At 40.2% G+C, this 18,409-nt stretch overlaps 1 protein-coding gene across 1 annotated transcript in view; it reads right to left on the bottom strand.

Moving 5' to 3' along the window:
* Positions 1-18,409, bottom strand: part of UBXN7 (UBX domain protein 7) — an 80,283-nt gene that overhangs the window by 35,709 nt on the left and 26,165 nt on the right. The window contains exons 2-3 of the mRNA XM_054713881.1: positions 7,135-7,282; positions 3,856-3,923 (exon numbers count right to left, since the gene is read on the bottom strand). Coding sequence (XP_054569856.1) covers positions 3,856-3,923; positions 7,135-7,282 — 216 coding nt within the window. The remainder of the gene's footprint in view (positions 1-3,855; positions 3,924-7,134; positions 7,283-18,409) is intronic.

Genomic DNA, 18,409 nt, shown 5'->3' with positions numbered 1-18,409 from the left:
AAAAAAAAACCCAAACAATCCAATTAAAAAATGGCAGAGGATGCCCTGGCTGGTTTGGCTCAGTGGATAGAGCACCGGCGTGTGGACTGAAGGGTCCCAGGTTTGATGTTGATCGGGGGCATGTGCCTGGCTTGCAGGCTCAATCCCCAGTGGGGGGCATGCGGGAGGCAGCCGATCAATGATTCTCATCATTGATGTTTCTATCTCTCTCTCCCCTCCCCTCTCCCTTCATCTCTGAAATAAAAAAACATTTTTTTTTAAAAAGGCAGAGGACCTGAATAGATACCTCTCCAAAAAAGACATACACATGACCCACAGACATATGAAAAGACATACTCAATGTCACTAATTGTCAGAGAAATGCAAATTAAAACCATAATGATATATCACCTCACACTTTTAAGAATGGCTATCAATAAATACACAAACAGCAAGTGTTGGCGAGGATGTGGAGAAAAGGGAACCCTCATGCACTGTTGGTGGGAATGCAGACTGATGCAGCAGTATGGAGGCTCCTCAAAAAATTAAAAATGTTGCCCTGGCCAGTTTGGGTCAGAGGTTAGAGCATCGGCCAGAATACTGAAGGGTCATGGATTTAATTCCAGGTCAAGGGCACATTCCTCAGTTGCAGATTCAATTCCCAGCCCCAGTGAGGGCACAAGTGGGAGGCAACCTATCAACGTGTCTCTCTCATGATGATGTTTCTCTCCCCCCGCTCCCCATTCTCTCTAAAAAAAAAAATCAATGGAAAAAATATCCTTGGTAAGGATTAACAAACAAACAAACAAAAAAATCCCACAGTTTGTCAGCAATTAAGTAAAAATAATGTCCCATAAAAAAAAAGCAGCTAGTTTAGCTTGCAACTCAAACAATTGTACAAGAACTTTTCCTTAAAACTACAGTACTTCAATATGCAGAAGTGTTTTGTGCACACATCCTATTTCATCAAACAGAATAGTTTAAAAATATGTATTCAAGGGTTAAGATTAAATGAAATTAATTTTTACTGCTTCATCAAGAATTATTAAACAAAATTGTCTTTTTTTAAAAACTGCAAGTGTGTGGCAGTGAAGAATTTAATGAGTAGTAAGTAGTACAGTTTGGTGCCACTACCCTGATTTAATTAAGATGCAGCAGTTTAACCCATCATTACTTTTTTAAAAAATATTTTTTATTGATTTCAGAGAGGAAGGGAGAGGGAGAGAGTGAGAGAAACATCAATGATAAGAGAGAATCATTGATTGGTTGCCTCCTGCATGCCCCCTACTGGGGATTGAGCCCACAAGGTTGCGGGCTCAATCCCCAGTAGGGGGCATGCAGGAGGCAACCTTGACAAGAATCGAACCCGGGACCCTTCAGTCTACAGGCCAACGCTCTATCCACTGAGCCAAACAAGCTAGGGCCCATCATTACTTTTGAGCCATCAATCCAAATATCAACACCGTGAAAAAAAGCAAATAACTTCTTAGCATTATTATAAAAATAGTTTTGATCTTACAGACTTCCTGAAAGGGTATTGGGAACCCTTGATCACACTTTAGCCCAGCTGGTGTGGCTCAGTGGTTGAGAATCAACCTATGAACCAGAAGGTCAGAGTTCAATTCCCCGTCTGGGCAAATGCCAGGGTTGTGGGCTTGATCCCCAGTGGGGACATGCAGGAGGATGATTCTCTCTCATCATTGATGTTTCTATCTCTCTCTCCCTAAGGTCCTCTATGAAATCAATAAAAAAAATATATTTTTTTAAAAATCACATTTTAATACTGTCCTAAAAACAAATAATTCTCCGAAGACCTTCCTTAATTTATAATAAGGTCCAATAGTAACAGTTCAGACTGAATTCCCAACTGTATAAAGTCATTCTCATCCCCTTCCTAATGTATATCAAACCAGAGGTAAAAGGAGGAAAGTGAGATTTCAAATGGGAACTCTTTTGCCTCTGTTAAACAGCACAAAATCTATTTCCTGTTGTCTCTCTCCACTCAAAGATCTTGCCTTCTTCCTTGCAATAAAGAAAAGATAGAGCTCCCAAGGTATTACTCCTTGGCCCTAAAAATCTATTCATAACATTTATATTTTTAAAAATTATTACTTGCTTTATTCTGGTATATTAACAACACAATGGCTAAATCAAACAACACAGAAAGCACATATTATACTTCAATATTCAGATCTTATCATTTTCTTCCTTCCATCTCTATTTCTGAATTGAAATAGTGTATTATTTTATTTCTTACTACAGTAAACTCCAAAGTTAAAGATCAATCTTTAAAAAAAAACACAAACTCTCAACTAAGGTGCTTTTTCAAATCAAAAGATATGGCCCTGGCCTGTATGGCCCAGGTGGTTGGGCATCATCCCATGCACCAAAAGGCCGCAGGATGGCCCTAGCCGGCTTGGCTCAGTGGATAGAGCGTCAGCCTGTGGACTGAAGGGTCCCAGGTTCGATTCTGGCCAAGGGCACATGCTGGGGTTGTGGGCTCGATCCCCAGTAGGAGGCATGCAAGAGGCAGCTGATCAATGATTCTCTCTCATCATTGATGTTTCTATTTCTCTCTCCTTCTCCCTTCCTCTCTGAAATCAATAAAGAAATATATATTTAAAAAAAAAAAAAAAAGGCCGCAGGATGGATTCCAGGTCAGGGCACATACCCAGGATGCTCACTCAATTCCCAGTGAGGGGCGTGCAGGAGGCAACGAATCAATGGATGTTTCTCTCTCACACTGATGTTTCTCTCTTGCCCTCTCCCTTCCTCTCCCTCTAAAATCAAAGAAAAACATTAAAAAAAAAAATATATGGTTTATATAAAACAAACAAAATAGAAACAGACTCATAGATACAGAGAACAGACTGACAACTATAGAGGGGAGGGAAGAGGGGACCGAGTGAAAAAGGTTTAAGTAAAAAAGGATTAAAAAAACACACACAAAAACAAACAAACAACCCTCATAGACAGATGATGGGGAGAGATAGGAGAGTGTAAAGGGGGGATAAGTGGTGATAGAGACTTGACTTGGGGTGGTAAACACACAATACAATATACAGATGATGTATTATAGAACTGTACCCCTGAAACCTTTAATTTTATTAACCAATGTCACCCCCATAAATTCAATTTTTAAAAAAATATGGTTTATATGCTTTTCTTTATCCCTGTCTATTTTTTTCTCCTTTAGTCTAATTTACCTATAAAACTTTTCATGGGCCTATTTCTCTGCATTACTGTCCTCAGTATGTACTATATAGATTTCTATGCATTTGTCTACCCAACTAGATTACTTTATCTTCAATTTTTTAATATACCTTTTAATGTCTACAATATTTGGCTCCCAGAAGGTAAATAAGTGTTTATGAAACTAAAACTATAAATTTTCTTTACATCTGATTAAACATCCTATTTTCTACCATATTTTCTTTGCACCCAGATAATTTTTTTTTATATGGATATGGTATCATTTCCTCTGTTCAAAATAGGAATAGCTTGTCTAGAAATTAAGAAAGAGTGAATGTAAGGCATATCAAGACAGTAAGATTATGACAGTCAGGTAGGTATAAAACATAAAAATAATTGGAATCTTTAATGAGATTGACTGGTTTCCATTATAAGGCACAGTTCTTTTTGCTAATTTTACTCCCTTTGGCTTCCTGTAACAAATATCAACGTTTTAATCTGGTTCACTCCTTGGAAAGATCAATTGTAACACTTTCCTGAGAAGAGTACAGAATTACAAGATAAGAATTGACTCTATACTTGAAGTAACAATCTGAGCAAGCCTTCACATCTTTTGATTGCTTCATTAAAATCCTAGAAACAACAACAAAGTCAAACAAAACTAAGGAAAAAAGGGAAACTTACCACCAAACAAAGGTTCTGGTTCTACCAATATTTCCTGCTTTTGAGGAATTGGGGCACGAACTTCTTCTCTATTAAAAAAAGTGGAAAAATATCAAAATGAAAATGTTTTTTTGCTACCTGTTCCCACTGTAACTATTGTGAATGCATTCAAATTAATAAGTAAAATGAATACCAATCTTAGTGAATTTTAGGAACCACAGTGATAAATGATTGTTAGATTGTTTCCATATAGAGATCAATTGGAATAAAGTACATGGCACAGATATCTCAAATAATTTACAAAGAGAACAAACAAAAGTAAAAAGTATTTCCCCTTTCCTCTCAAGTTCTCTACCCTAAATTCTTTCCAAAAAAAAAGAGAGGGAATTAAAAAAAAATTTAATTGAAAAATATTGGCTTAATAAAAGCACTATTACTACCATATAAAATAATTAACCTTTTGCACTCGGATGTCAAGTGTGACTCGACACAGTTAGCATCGGTAGCAGCTCTTTTTATACTCTTAGAATGTATCAATAATTTGAAATATAAAAAAAATTCAAATAAGTTTGTATGAAAAGAAACTCCAGTTTTTTATTCTACTGCCGCGCTTTGTAAAATCTGGGGTATTTAAAAAATTAAATCCCGAGTAGAATAAAGGAATCGAGAAAAAAGCAAGCGAGTGCAAAGGGTTAAATTACACAGATATAGTAAAATAAGCTTAAACAAACATGCAGTGAATTTGAGTTTTATGCCAGTTATGAAGATGGCCAACATAAGTATTGCCCTGAATTATTTATTAAGTAGACCCTACTATACACAAAACAGAAAAAGTAATTACTCCTGTTATAAAAGCCTATAAACTCTTCAAAGTTTACCTCTAGAGGGTTTACTAATAATCTACTTCTTCCAGTAAAAAAATACTTTAAACATACTGTTAAAATGGTATATGTTCCTTTAAATATCAGTTTATTTTATAGTTTTAACCCAAATATTAAATTCTGCTGATTTTCATAGCAAATAGTAAGTTCCAAATTTATTATCTTCCTGTTTACAATAAATGTTAATTTAAGTTAGGCCCTATGTTTTTCATTCAGGTGTGTCTAATAACAATAGCTGAACTGAAGGCCCTGTTTTTTGATATCTGAGAGTTGAAAATCCAAAACATACTTTATGAAATAAGGTATGTATATTCATTTGTCAACAAGAACTAACATCCTGTAATCAAATAACTAGACAAAGAAATATGCAATAAGCCAAATGACTGAAGAATAAAGAATAATTCAAAATTATGTTAATACTTTTTCCTACTAGATATCATTCACTGCTTACACATAGAATTTCATTGATCTGAAGGAAGGAACAATGTGTCTGTAAGAGGAAGCTCTATTAATCCTCTTCCATCAAAGAAAAATAGGTCATTATCTTAAGAAAACTAATAATTTAAAAAACATCTTTTACCTAAATAAATCTTTCCATTATTAGCATACCTCACTTTTATATATATATAATTATTTCAATCAGTAGTAGTCCCTACACAGAAATACTTGATTACTACATATTTGAGGGTATCTGTCCCAAATTGTTAACTACCTAACAAGATGGAAGAATGGAACAGAATAAGGTGAACTGTAAACAGTGAAAATTAAAGTTTAAGAATTAGGAGCCACTATCAAATGTTAACCAATTAACAATACAAATAATCTAAATCAAATTATAATGTAATTCAATAGGGAAAAACATTCATTTATCAAAACTATTTTTAAACACAATTAAGGTATTTCCCAAATCTGCTGTGAATAACTGTTACCCAAGTTTCTATAAAATAAATAACGTTTTCATATTGATTTACACACTAAGTTCAGAGAGAATGGGATATCACACCTGAACTATATGGCCAACATTGAGAGAAAAAAGAACCTTATAAAATATTAATAATGATCTCTAAAGTTCATGCTTCATGTGGAAACGATATTACTCTGGAACCTAGAACTATATCAATAAAAGAGGCAACACCCTAACCGGTTTGGCTCAGTGGACAGAGCGTTGGCCTGCAGACTGAAGGGTCCCAGGTTCGATTCCAGTCAAGGGCAGGTACCCTCATTGCCGACACATCCCCAGTAGGGGGTGTGCAGGAGGCAGCTGGTCAATGTTTCTCTCTCATCGATGTTTCTGGCTCTCTATCCCTCTCCCTTCCTCTCTGTAAAAAATCATTAAAATATATAAAAAGAAAAAAAATAAAAATAAAAGAGGCAAGAATGCCCTGAATGTTATTTGGCCTCTTAAATTTATATCTAATTTGGTAAAAATAAAATCCATGTCTTCTGCCTATCCCTATTTAAGGAGATTCCTCTATTTTGTATCTCATCTTATAAACACTGAATTATAAAGGACTATGAGTAGTAAAGTCTTACTTAAGGATCTTTTACATTTTGTGTGGGTTTTTTTTTAGTCAAACATTTTTCCTTTGAGTAACATTCATTTCTAATATTTTCCAAAGACTGTTGGAATTTTGCCCAAAAGGTATTCATTTCAAACTCTCATTGGTATCAAATGTAAAGGGCAAAAAATAACAAATCTACTTCACATTTATGACTATTCTCTATATAGTATGGTTCCATATACTGTAGGTGCTTCTAATAACATGTAACTATTTAAGGCAGTGATGGCAAACCTATGTCACGCGTGTCAGCACTGACACGCGTAGCCATTTCTGATGACACGCGGGCGCTGAGGCGGCCGCATGCCAAGGATGAAACATTTGCTGCTCCTGAGGATGAAACATTTGCGAAATAATTTTTTTCCTCAAAGTGACACACTACCCGAGTTATGCTCAGTTTTTTGGCGAAGTTTGACACACCAAGCTCAAAAGGTTGCCCATCACTGATTTAAGGTATAAAAGACTAGAATTATTTTTCAAAATTTTTTCATGGCAGCTCAAAACTTTCCTAGGACAATGTAAGAAAATCCAGAATTGGGAAACCTCAACTTTATTGGGTTTTACTTTCATATCTGCTACTTAAATGCTGTGTGTAACTTGGGAAAACAGCTATGCCTCTGTTTCCTCAGCTGTAAAACGTGGCTAATAATGCCATCCTACAGGATTCTTTTGAGGATTAAATAATAGATAAGACATAACAGTGCTTTTGAGAATTTAAAGTGTAAAAAATTTCTATTTGACACTTTTTCAGATGCTCTCAACTATAATTTTTTTTCAAATACCGAGAATTAACCTGATAAAAATGCAGCTACTCAATATAGGCAAGGGGGTGCTCCTAACAAGAAATAATAAATTCATACTCAGTGTGTGGTCTAACAGTGGAGACACTTGCTGAACTGGTACTGGGCTCTTCAGCGATTCCACCACCATCCAAAAACATTGTGACTGCCATCTCCAGATTATTGTTGCAGGCTTCAAGCATATGTTTCCCTACACTTTCACTTGCACCTGAAATAGCAGAAAGGTTAAAGGTTAAAAAAAAAAAGACACCTTTTTATATTCAGTTCTTAGAATACAGAATTCCCCAAAACAGTACATTTTCCCTTTAAGAATGAATGACTTAGCCCAGTTGGTGTGGTTCAGTGGTTGAACCCATGAACCAAGAGTTCCCTGGTTTGATTCCCGGTCAGGGCACATGTTCAGGTATAGGCTTGATCCCCAGTAAGGTGTGTGCAGGAGGCAGTCAATCGATGTCTCTCTTTTATAGATGCTTCTATCTCTCTCTTCCTCTCTCTCTACAAATCAATGAAAACATATTTTAAAAAAACACAAATGTCTTTAAAAAACCCTGTTTAAACTTCCACACTGTTGGCACATTCTCCCTCTCTGGAGCATACCTATGCCTTTCCCTTCCCCCTCTTCTTCCCACAGGTGTGCATTTCCCAAACTCTAAGGGTCGCCACAAGACTTGCAACCAGGGGAGCAAATGGGCAGCGGCTGCTCAACCTGGGCTAACTCCCAGAACCTGTATCCAAGGCCCTTTTCTCTAACTTTCCAGTGAGCCAAAGCAGCCCCACCTAGGCTCTCTCCTGTTGCTTATTCTATCTTAAGCACTTCCCTGTTTCACTGTCCCCAGCTTTAATAAACATAATCTCAAAATAATAATTATAAAATAAACAAATTTCTACACTGTTGCTATATAGTGGCATATACAGAGCTGGAAAAGAAAGTAGCCCTAGCCGGTTTGGCTCAGTGGTTAGAGTGCTGTCCCATGGACTGTAGGGTCTTGGCTTCGATTCCTGGTCAAGGGCATGTACCTTGGTTGCTGGCCCTGGTTGAAGCACATGCTGGAGGCAACCAGTCAATGTGTCTCTCTCACATAGATGTTTCTCTCTCTGTCTCCTCCTCCTTTCTACTATAAAAAATCAATATAGACAAATATGCTTGTGTGCAGATTAACAAAAAAAGAAAAGTAGCAGCATTAAAAATTTTCCTTCATAATAAAAAACTAAAGTATTTACCTGACATTTCTTTAAATGGTCTGACTATATATTTGTTAATAAACTGAAAAAGATAAAGAAAAATCAAAGACTACATTCTAGAAAATTGGAAAATTAAAGAATACATTTCAGTTAGTTTTGTTGTTTTTTTTTAATCCTCTCCTGAGGGTAAGTTTTTATTGATGTTAGAGGAAGGGAGAGAGAAGCATCAATCAGTTGCCTCCCATATGCACCTTGACCAGAGATCAAACCCACAACCTGGGTTTATGCCCTGACCAGGAATCGAACACACAAGCTTTTGGTGTAAGTAAGTCACTCCAGCCAACAGTATTTCACTTCTATTAAAAAGGAAGCATATTTCATAACAGTGGGAGAGTAGTGAGATAAAACATTTTTGTCGAAGATATAACTAAGTCAAAACCTGGTAAGAAATGTTAATCTTCATCATTTAAAACTGGCCCTATCACACACAATTGTAAAGTCAGCATAGTCTTCCAGATGCAATATAAATTAGAAAAATAATTTTAAAATATGTATCAAGAAACATAAAAATACTCATTCCTTTTTTGACCCAGTAATTTGGGTTTATAGTAAAAAGATGTATTCTCTATTATTTACTCTACATAATACATACATAAACATATCCAGTATATTGCCGAAACCGGTTTGGCTCAGTGGATAGAGCGTCGGCCTGCGGACTGAAAGGTCCCAGGTTCGATTCCAGTCAAGGGCATGTACCTTGGTTGCAGGCACATCCCCATTAGGGGGTGTGCAGGAGGCAGCTGATCGATGTTTCTCTCTCATCGATGTTTCTAACTCTCTATCCCTCTCCCTTCCTCTCTGTAAAAAAATCAATGAAATATATTTTAAAAAAAAAATAAAAACATATCCAGTATAACTTCAGTTAATATGAAAAAATGGAAACAACATAAATATCCAATAGTAGAATCTGATTTATAGAATCTATTTGATAAAACATATTGTAGTCATTAAAAAGCATCACAGGGCCCGGTCAGTGGGGCTCAGTGGTTGAGCACTGACCTATGAACCAGAAGGTCACGGTTCAATTCCAGCTTGGGGCATGTGCCTGGTTGCGGGCTCAATTCCCAGTTTGGGATATGCAGGAGGCAGCCAATCAGTGATTCTCTCTCATCATTGATGTTTCTCTCTCTCTCCTTCTCCCTTTCTCTCTGAAATCAATAAAAATATATTTAAAAGGAAAAAAAAAAGTTTCTCAGGCTTTCCATTGGGATGACTTTCCTTCTACCTGAATGCTGTCCCTTAAATCTACATCAGTGAGGTCTGCTGGTTGTGTGTGTAGGGGGAGGAGAGGGTCTGAAAATGTCTTTACTTTGCTGTCATTTCTGAAAGACAGTTTTACTGAATACATGTTCTATTTTCTTAAGGCTGACAGCTATTTTCTCTCAGTACATTGAAGACAGCATTCCAATGTCCTCTGGCTTCTGTTGTTGCTTCTGGGAAATCAGTTGCTAAAGAAAAACATTTGTATAGCAATCTGTTGTTTCTCTCCAGTTGCTTTTAAGATCTGTCTTTGGTCTGCATTTTCACTCCAATTTGTCAGGGTTTATTTCATTTCTCCTCCTTGGGATTCACTGGACTTTCACGATATATAAGAACTGTTATCTTTTATCAATTTTGAAAAATTCTCAGCCACTTTTATTTAATAACTAGCGGCCCAGTACATGAAATTTATGAACTTGCGGCGGGGGGCGGGGGGGTGTCCCTCAGCCCGACCTGTGTCCTCTGGCAGTCCGGGAGCCCTCGGGGGATGTCCAACTGACGACTTAGGCCCTAAGCCAGCAATTGAACATCCTTAGCGCTGCCGCAGAGGTGGGAGAGGCTCCTGCCACCGCCGCTGCACTCGACAGCCATGAACCTGGCTTCTCGCTGAGTGGAGCTCCCCCTGTGGGAGCACACTGACCACTAAGGGGTAGCTGCTGTGTTGAGCGTCTGCCCCCTGGTGGTGAGTGCATGTCATAGCAACCGATCGTTCCGCTATTGGGCTGAAACCAGCTCTCCAACATCCCCCGAGGGGTCCCAGATTGCAAGAGGGCGCAGGCCAGGCTGAGGGACCGCACAGGTGCACAATCAGGGCCGGGGAGGGATGCAGGAGGTTGGCCAGCTAGGGAGGGATCGCAGGAGGGCTTCAGGGCATGTCCGGCCCGTCTCGCTCAGTCCCGATCAGCCAGACCCCAGCAGCAAGCTAACCTACCGGTCGGAGCATCTACCCCCTAGTGGTCAGTGCACGTCATAGCAACTGGCCGACTGGTCAACTCTCTGCTCCTTGGTGGTCAGTGCACATAGTAACAAGTGATTGAGTTGCCTTAGCATATCACTAGCATATTACACCTGACACGTAGCATATTAGGCTTTTATTATATAGGATTATCTTATTTCTTTCTGCAACTCCAATTAGATATATGTTACAACTCATTTTTTTGTGTGTTTTGTTTTTTTTTCAGAGAGGAAGGGAGAGGGAGAGAGAGATAGGAACATCAATGATGAGAGAGAATCATTGATTGGCTGCCTCCTGCACACCCCATACTGGGAATTGAGCCCACAACTGGGAATCAAACTGTGACTTCCCAGTTCATAGGTGGACACTCAACCACTGAGCCATGCCGGCCGAGCAAATATATGTTACAACTCTTCACTCTAGGCTGTGCTAATCTGTTTTGTGTGTTGTTTTTTATCTGTTCACTGAACTTTTAATTTCAGTTAATTTTTTATAATTAGAAGTTCTGTTTTTATTTTTTCCTAATCTGCTTGGTTGTGTCTAAGAGAGCCTTACTTCATACTCAATGTGTCAATATTAATTAAACTTACTGGAATTACTAAGACAAAATATAAACTTTCTGCAGTCTCTAGGGGTCACTGTCTTATTTCTGCTGGCTCTTGCTTACTGTCCCATGGTCTTTTACATTTTGTTATTTTTTAAAATTTTGTTGTTGTTGCTGAGATCTCATGTGCTTTGGAATTTTAACCTGTAAATTTTTGAAGCCTGGGTTGAAGGTTCCATTCCAAAGAGAATATGATTTGATAGATTTTGTAAGGCACCTGTGGGCACTTCAAATACATTCTTGACTTGAAATTTTACAAGACAACATGGGAAATGTGACCCTGAATGGACCATTGTTATAAATTCTCAATGAAGCTATCTCCTGCCACTCTCCAGCTACCCAGGCTGAAACAATAAAGTCTCAACTTCATAAAGGAGCAGTGGTCTTCTTTCAGACTCCTCTCCTTAGGAAAGCCACAAGCTGTTTCCTGTTTCTTATGCCCTAACACACTATCAAAAGAGGTCAATGCCAATCAGTTTGGGCAGATTCCATCAGGATAAAGGCTTGCTTTAAATCTAGCTAACAACTGCATTCCCATTTACATTTTTTAGTCTCTGTGTATTCCTTACTTTCTTGCCAGATCAATGATACATTCTGTAAGATTTTTTTAAATCCCCCTTTTTTTCCCAGAATTTTTTTCTCAACAGGAGAGTTATCCATGCTCTCTCTCTAGTTTAGTCCTACTGCCAGAAGGAGAAGTGCTGGTTCTACTCTTAATATATCTCTCATATGCTTTCTCTACTACTATCTCTGAGGCTTTCTTTTTCTTTTTGTAATACCTTTAAAGCAACCCCTTAATACTTCTTACTTGAATTACCACATTAGGCTTCTAACTAATCATCATTCTATCTTCCACCTGGCTGCTGAGGTTGTGTTCCAAAATACAAGTCTGATTGTATCATACCCCAATTTAAATTCTTTAATGATTTTCTGACATCTACAAAGTCCTTATGATCTGAAAAACCTTTGTGATCAGGTCTCAGCTCTTTGCCTCTCCTCTTCCAAATCCTACACAATTGAATATACTAAAATACATGCTTGGAATATCTTTATTCTCCTCATACCCCCTTCTCTCTTCTACTTCATCTGGTTCATGTATGCTCAACAATCTCCCTAAGTGTTACTGTGCCAATTTGTGTGCTAAGCATTCTCTACACTACCTCCTCATTCCTATCCCTTTGACACTCTCTATAATCTATATATATAAAAGCCTAAATGACCGTCAGACTGGTAGCTATGACGTGCACTGACCACCAGGGGGCAGACACTGAATGCAAGAGCTGCTGTGCTGCAGGGACTTGGCAGCTACAGTTCTCGGGAGAGAGCCAGATTCTGGGGTGCATCACCCGAGAACTGCCCTCTCACAATCTGGGACCCCTCGGGGGATGTCAAAGAGCCGGTTTTGGCCTGATCCCTGCAGGCCAGGCCGAGGGACCCCACTGGTGCACGGGCACTGGGCCTCTGGTATAATTAATATACATGGATATACTACTAAGCAGTAAATGTTGGTTTACTTTCTGGCTCCTCCAAAAGAAAAGCTTCTTAAACATGGGGACTAATTTTTTGCCTTGGTATCCCCAACATTTAGCAAGTTTGCTTGCATGTAAGCAATGTCTAATAAACTGACTTAGCCCTACCTCATAGTACTCAGCTCACCAGTTATTACACCAGGGAAGGGCCAGGCTTCAGCCAAAACAACTCTTCTATATATCCTTTGAATTTTATACTGTCTGCATATATTCATATTTTAAATTTCATTTATAAAGCAATATGGTTACCCTACAGAAATCACACACTGCAAATGGATACATAGGATAAATGGAGGTAAGATAAAATTTCCAATGAGAGCACCATGTACAAATTTTAAAAGAGCTATATCTCAATGGAAAGTGAAAATCATATGCTCAAAAAACTGTCAGATGACATAGCTTTGTCTGATAGCTGACAAAGACATATTCCTATGATATGAATGAACAAAATTATTTCATGAAACCTGAGTGGAAAAAAGCATTAATATACAATATTATGATTTAAGCAGAGGCCCAGCGCAAGAAATTTGTGCATGGGTACGGTCCCTAGGCCTGACCGACGATCAGGGCCATCTTCCCTGGCTGCCGGCACCTGGCCCCGGCCCCGCTGCCACCCATCCCCGGTTCCCCGTTCACCATTGGGCGATCAGAGCCTGCAGGTGGGGGGGGCGAGCGGGGGCGGGACTGAGAGGTTGGCTGTTCCCACCTGCTCACCAGCCCCACCCCCCACCTCCCAGTTCCTTGTTCCCATCAGGCAATTGGGGCCTGCGGGCTAGGGGCAACTCCTGCATTAAGTGTCTGCCCCCTGGTGGTAAGTGTGCGTCATAGCAACCAGTCGTTCCACCATCCGGCCAATTTGCATATTACCCTTTTATTATATAGGATGTTAATTAAACATATTATAGCCCTAGCTGGCATGGCTCAATGATTAGAGCATTGCACTCCATTCCCGTCAGCACCAAAGGGACTCACGTTAAATTCTCAGTCAAGGGCACATACCTGGGTTGCAGGTTCACTCCCCATCCCAAGTTGGGCAGTCAGGGCAACTAGTCAGTATGTCTCTCTCACATCAATGTTTCTCTCTCTCTCTCCTCTCCCTCTCTCTCTCTCTCTCTCTCCCCTCCCCCCTTCACCAATACCTTTCACTCTCTCTGAAAAACAATGAAAAAATATCCTCATGTGATACAAAATAAAACATATTACAAATAAAGCATCTGACCATTTCACTTAAATCTCTAAAAAATGACATATTTGTGTTGACCAAAACAATCTCCTTGGGGAACTGGACAAATATAGAATTGCCTTTTATTTGGTATTTGCCTTAGATATGGGTATATGTAGGGAGCGGTTACAGGGTCAAGCCTTGGACTGACCTGTGGCAGAGCCACATACAAGTCGCAGCTTGGAGGGCAAAGCCCTCCTAGCACAATTAAGCTTGACCTTATAGTCCTCCCCTGTTCCTAGGTAGCTAATGGGCTGTGAGAGGTGCAGCAAGTGCTGCCAAAACAAGGCTTGAGTAACGAAATAGATTTGAAACTCACATGAACGTTGTAAACATGTTGACCACTCCCCTTGTTTTGCTTTGTGTGATCTGATGATAAAATAAAGCTTCAGCTTACAGGCTGGGTCACTGTTTCCTCATCCAGGCAGTGATCCACCTGGTCCCAACTGTCTTCTCTTGTCTGTCTTCTTTAATCCTTCACCGCCCCTCCTCTGGTTCACCCCTGGCCGTGCTGGATGCGTTTCAGATATATGGTTAAGGACCAGGAATGTTTTTGTCCTTTTAAAGGAGCTATATATATTGCTAAATATGAGAAACTTTCTTCAACTCTTTTTTCTCCTTCAACTGTAAACATCCCATCAATCAAACAACAAATCCTATAGTTTCCATCTAATCCTATCCATTCTGTCCTTTCTATGCCCATTGCTATAGTCTTGGTTCAAGCTTTCAACATCTCTTACAAGAACTATCTCATCTCTCCACTCTTGGCTGTATTCGCTTTGATATACCTCCTACACTGGAAAATAATGTAAACTTAATCATCTCCCCTGTTGAATAATTCTGCATTGCTGGCTGGAAAAGTTTTCATCTCTCCTGAGCTACATCCAAGATTTGGTCATTATTTACTGCTCCCATTTCAGATCCCTATGCTCTCATCTCACCTCTATCCCATTCCCTCCAGCTACACAGGTCTATGCAATTTAGGGAGATCCCTTGGTGGTACTTGACCATGCCATGTCTTTGCATGATGTGGATAGTGATATCAGTTGCCTCCTTTTTCTTGACGACACACCAAATACCCACTTTACAGCATTGCACTCCATTCCCGTCAGCACCAAAGGGACTCACGTTAAATTCTCAGTCAAGGGCACATAGTATTAAGTATTAGACCAGGGGTCCTCAAACTTTTTCAACAGGGGGCCAGTTCACTGTCCCTCAGACTGTTGGAGGGCCGGACTATAGTTTAAAAAAAACTATGAACAAATTCCTATGCACACTGCACATATCTTATTTTGAAGTAAAAAAACAAAACGGCAAAAACACCCGCATGTGGCCCGCGGGCCGTAGTTTGAGGACACCTGTATTAGACCTTCCTCCTCCACCTCCACCCTACAATAGATACAGGAAAAGATATACCCTTTTCCATGTGGTCTTAGTCTCTATTGTTGTCTCTGCTACCTTTTCTATCTTGCAAACTTTAAAAACATGATCCCTGGCCGGTGTGGCTCAGTTGGCTGGGCATCGTCCAATGCATGGATAGGTTGCCAGTTCAAATCTGAGTCAGGGCACATGCCTGGAGGCTCGATCACCAATTGTGGTCGTGCAGGAGACAGCCAATCTGTGTTTCACATCAGTGTTTCTCTCTCCCCCTTCCTCTCTCTCTAAAAATCAATTTAAAAAAACACACAACTCACGGAATTGGCCCAGTTCTCACTTTTCTCATGCTATATTTTTTAGTTGATTTCAGAGAGAAAGAGAGAGGGAGAGAGATATAGATACATCAATGATGAGAGAGAATCATTAATCCGCTGCCTTCTGCATGGCCCCTACCAGGGATTGAGCCCGAAACATTGGCATGTGCCCTAGACTGGAATCAAACCAGGAACCCTTCAGTCTGCAGGCCGACGCTCTATCCACTGAGCCAAACTGGCTAGGGCTTTTATTTTTTAACCCCCACTTGATGTTTTTCCATTGATTTTTTATTTCATTTTTTAAAAATATATTTGTACTGATTTCAGAGAGGAAAGAAGAGGAAGAGAAACATCAATGATGAGAGAGAATCATTGATCGGCTGCCTCCTACACGGCCCCCTACTGGGGATCGAGCCCACAACGTGGGCATGTGCCCTGACCAGGAATCAAACCAGTGATCTCTTTGTTCCTGGGTCGATGCTTAACCCTTGAGCCATACCATGCTGAACTCTATTGATTTTTAGAGAGAGTGGAAGGGAGGAGAGACAGAGAGAGAGAGAAACATCGATGTAAGAGAGACACATCAACTGGTTGCCTCCTGCATGCACCGTGACCAGGGCCAGTAGCCTGCAACTGGAATCAAACCTGGGACCCTTCAGTCCACAGGCTGACAATCTATCCACTGAGCCAAACTGGCTAGGGCCTCAAGCTAGTTACCTTTCAAATTCTCAATCAAGCTAAACCAAAAGTTCTCAGGTTCTAGTATGAACAAATTTACATTCTCATCAGAAAACACACTTTACAGAAATGAAATCCCAAAAACAAATGCAACTTTTTAAGGGTATAAAAATTAACAGAAAGGAACCAAGATGGCGGCAAAGTTAAACAACTAAACTGCTGCCGCGCACAACAATTTCAAAAATACAACTAAAAGACAAAGCGTCAACCACCCAGAACCACAGGAAAGCTGGCTGAATGGTAGATTTACAACTAAGAAGGAAAAAGAAAGAAGAAACGCGGAAGGGCTGAGGTACGGAGGCGCGTGAATCGGGCTGGTGGCGGGCGACAGGACGCACGGCTTTTTTTCCAACCCGAAGGGAGATAAGCTCCCGATGACTCTGAAATCCAGTTTCTGGGGACGCGCAGGGGACCAAGACACCTACGGGGAGAAGCTGGATTCTCAGCCATCGTGTAGGAAAGTGAGAGTGACTTTCTTGCAGAGGTCACCCAGCAATCAGTGTTTACTGCGCTGGAGCACGGGACACAGGGACTTGGAAACGGGAAAGGCAGAAAAGGCAGACTAGCAGCCATTGCTGTTTGCCATGCCCTAGCCTAGTGACGCCCTGAGACCCCACCCCACCCTGAGACCCGCCCCGCACATTCTACAAACCCGCCCAGGCTCCAAACAGCAGCTTTTGCATATAAATGGCCTGCCCTGTGGCAGCTTAACCAAATAAACTGCAGCTCCAGTCAGACTGCTCCAAAACCACTCAAGCAAAGAGGAGAAAACTGCAGTTTTTGCTGTAACTCCTGCTGAGTGGCCTCAGACAGTAGCTGACCTGCACCCCATTGGAGACCCAGAAACGAGGGCATCTAGTGGTCGGTGTGAGATGACACCAGATTTCAACCACTTGCATAAGGGACACATTCAAGAGGCAGACTCAGTGAGCGCCAAAGCCCTACTGCAACAAGTCCCGGCCCATAAACGTGTCTCCAGCACAGCAATTCTTCCTTTATAGACACAGCGGGTCCTCACAGCCAATTGGACTGGAGGTCAATTCCTCCCAGTGACACCAACAACAATCAAGACTTAACTACAACAAGGCTGTACACACAGTCTAAAAAGGGGTGCACCAAGAGCGTCCACCTCAGGTAACTGGGAGGCTGACCCGTTGAACCAATAGGACACAATAGGACACAAAGCTACCCTACCAACTCAGGGAAGCAGCAAAAATGAAAATGAGGAGGCAAGGAAACAGATCACAAACAAAAGAAATGGAGGAGAACAAACGAATGGACATAGAGTTCAAAACCACGGTTATAAGGTTTTTCAAGAATTTCATGGAAAAAGCCGATAAATTTAATGAGACCCTCGAGGATATGAAAAAGGTCCAACTAGAAATTAAACATACACTGACTGAAATAAAAAATATTATACAGAGACCCAACAGCAGACTAGAGGAACGCAAGAATCAAGTCAAAGATTTGGAATACAAAGAGGCAAAGGACACGCTTCCAGAAAAGCAAGAAGAGAAGAGAATCCAGAAAGTAGAAGATAGTGTAAGAAACCTCTGGGACAACTTCAAGCGTACCAGCATCCGAAATTTTGGGGTGCCAGAAGAAGAGAGAGAGCAAGACGCTGAAAACCTATTTGAAGAAATAATGACTGAAAACTTCCCCCACCTGGTGAAAGAAATAGACTTACAAATCCAGGAAGCGCACAGAACCCCAAACAAAAGGAATCCAAAGGGGACCACACCAAGACACATCATAATTAAAATGCCAAGGGCAAAAGACAAAGAGAGAATCTTACAAGCAGCAAGAGAAAAACAGTTAGTTACTTACAAGGGAGTACCCATACGATTGTCAGCTGATTTCTCAACAGAAACTATGCAGGCCAGATGAGAGTGGCAAGAAATATTCAAAGTGATGAATAGCAAGAACCTACAACCAAGACTACTCTACCCAGCAAAGTTATCATTCAGAATTGAAGGGCAGATAAAGAGCTTCACAGATAAGAAAAAACTAAAGGAATTCATCACCACCAAACCAGTATTATGAAATGCTGAAAGGTATTATTTAAAAGGAGGAAAAAGAAGAAAAAAGTAAAGA

The sequence above is a fragment of the Eptesicus fuscus genome, chromosome 3 (genome assembly GCF_027574615.1).
Source record: "Eptesicus fuscus isolate TK198812 chromosome 3, DD_ASM_mEF_20220401, whole genome shotgun sequence".
Classification (NCBI taxonomy): Eukaryota; Metazoa; Chordata; class Mammalia; order Chiroptera; family Vespertilionidae; genus Eptesicus; species Eptesicus fuscus.
This window is presented reverse-complemented; position numbering and strand designations above follow the sequence as displayed.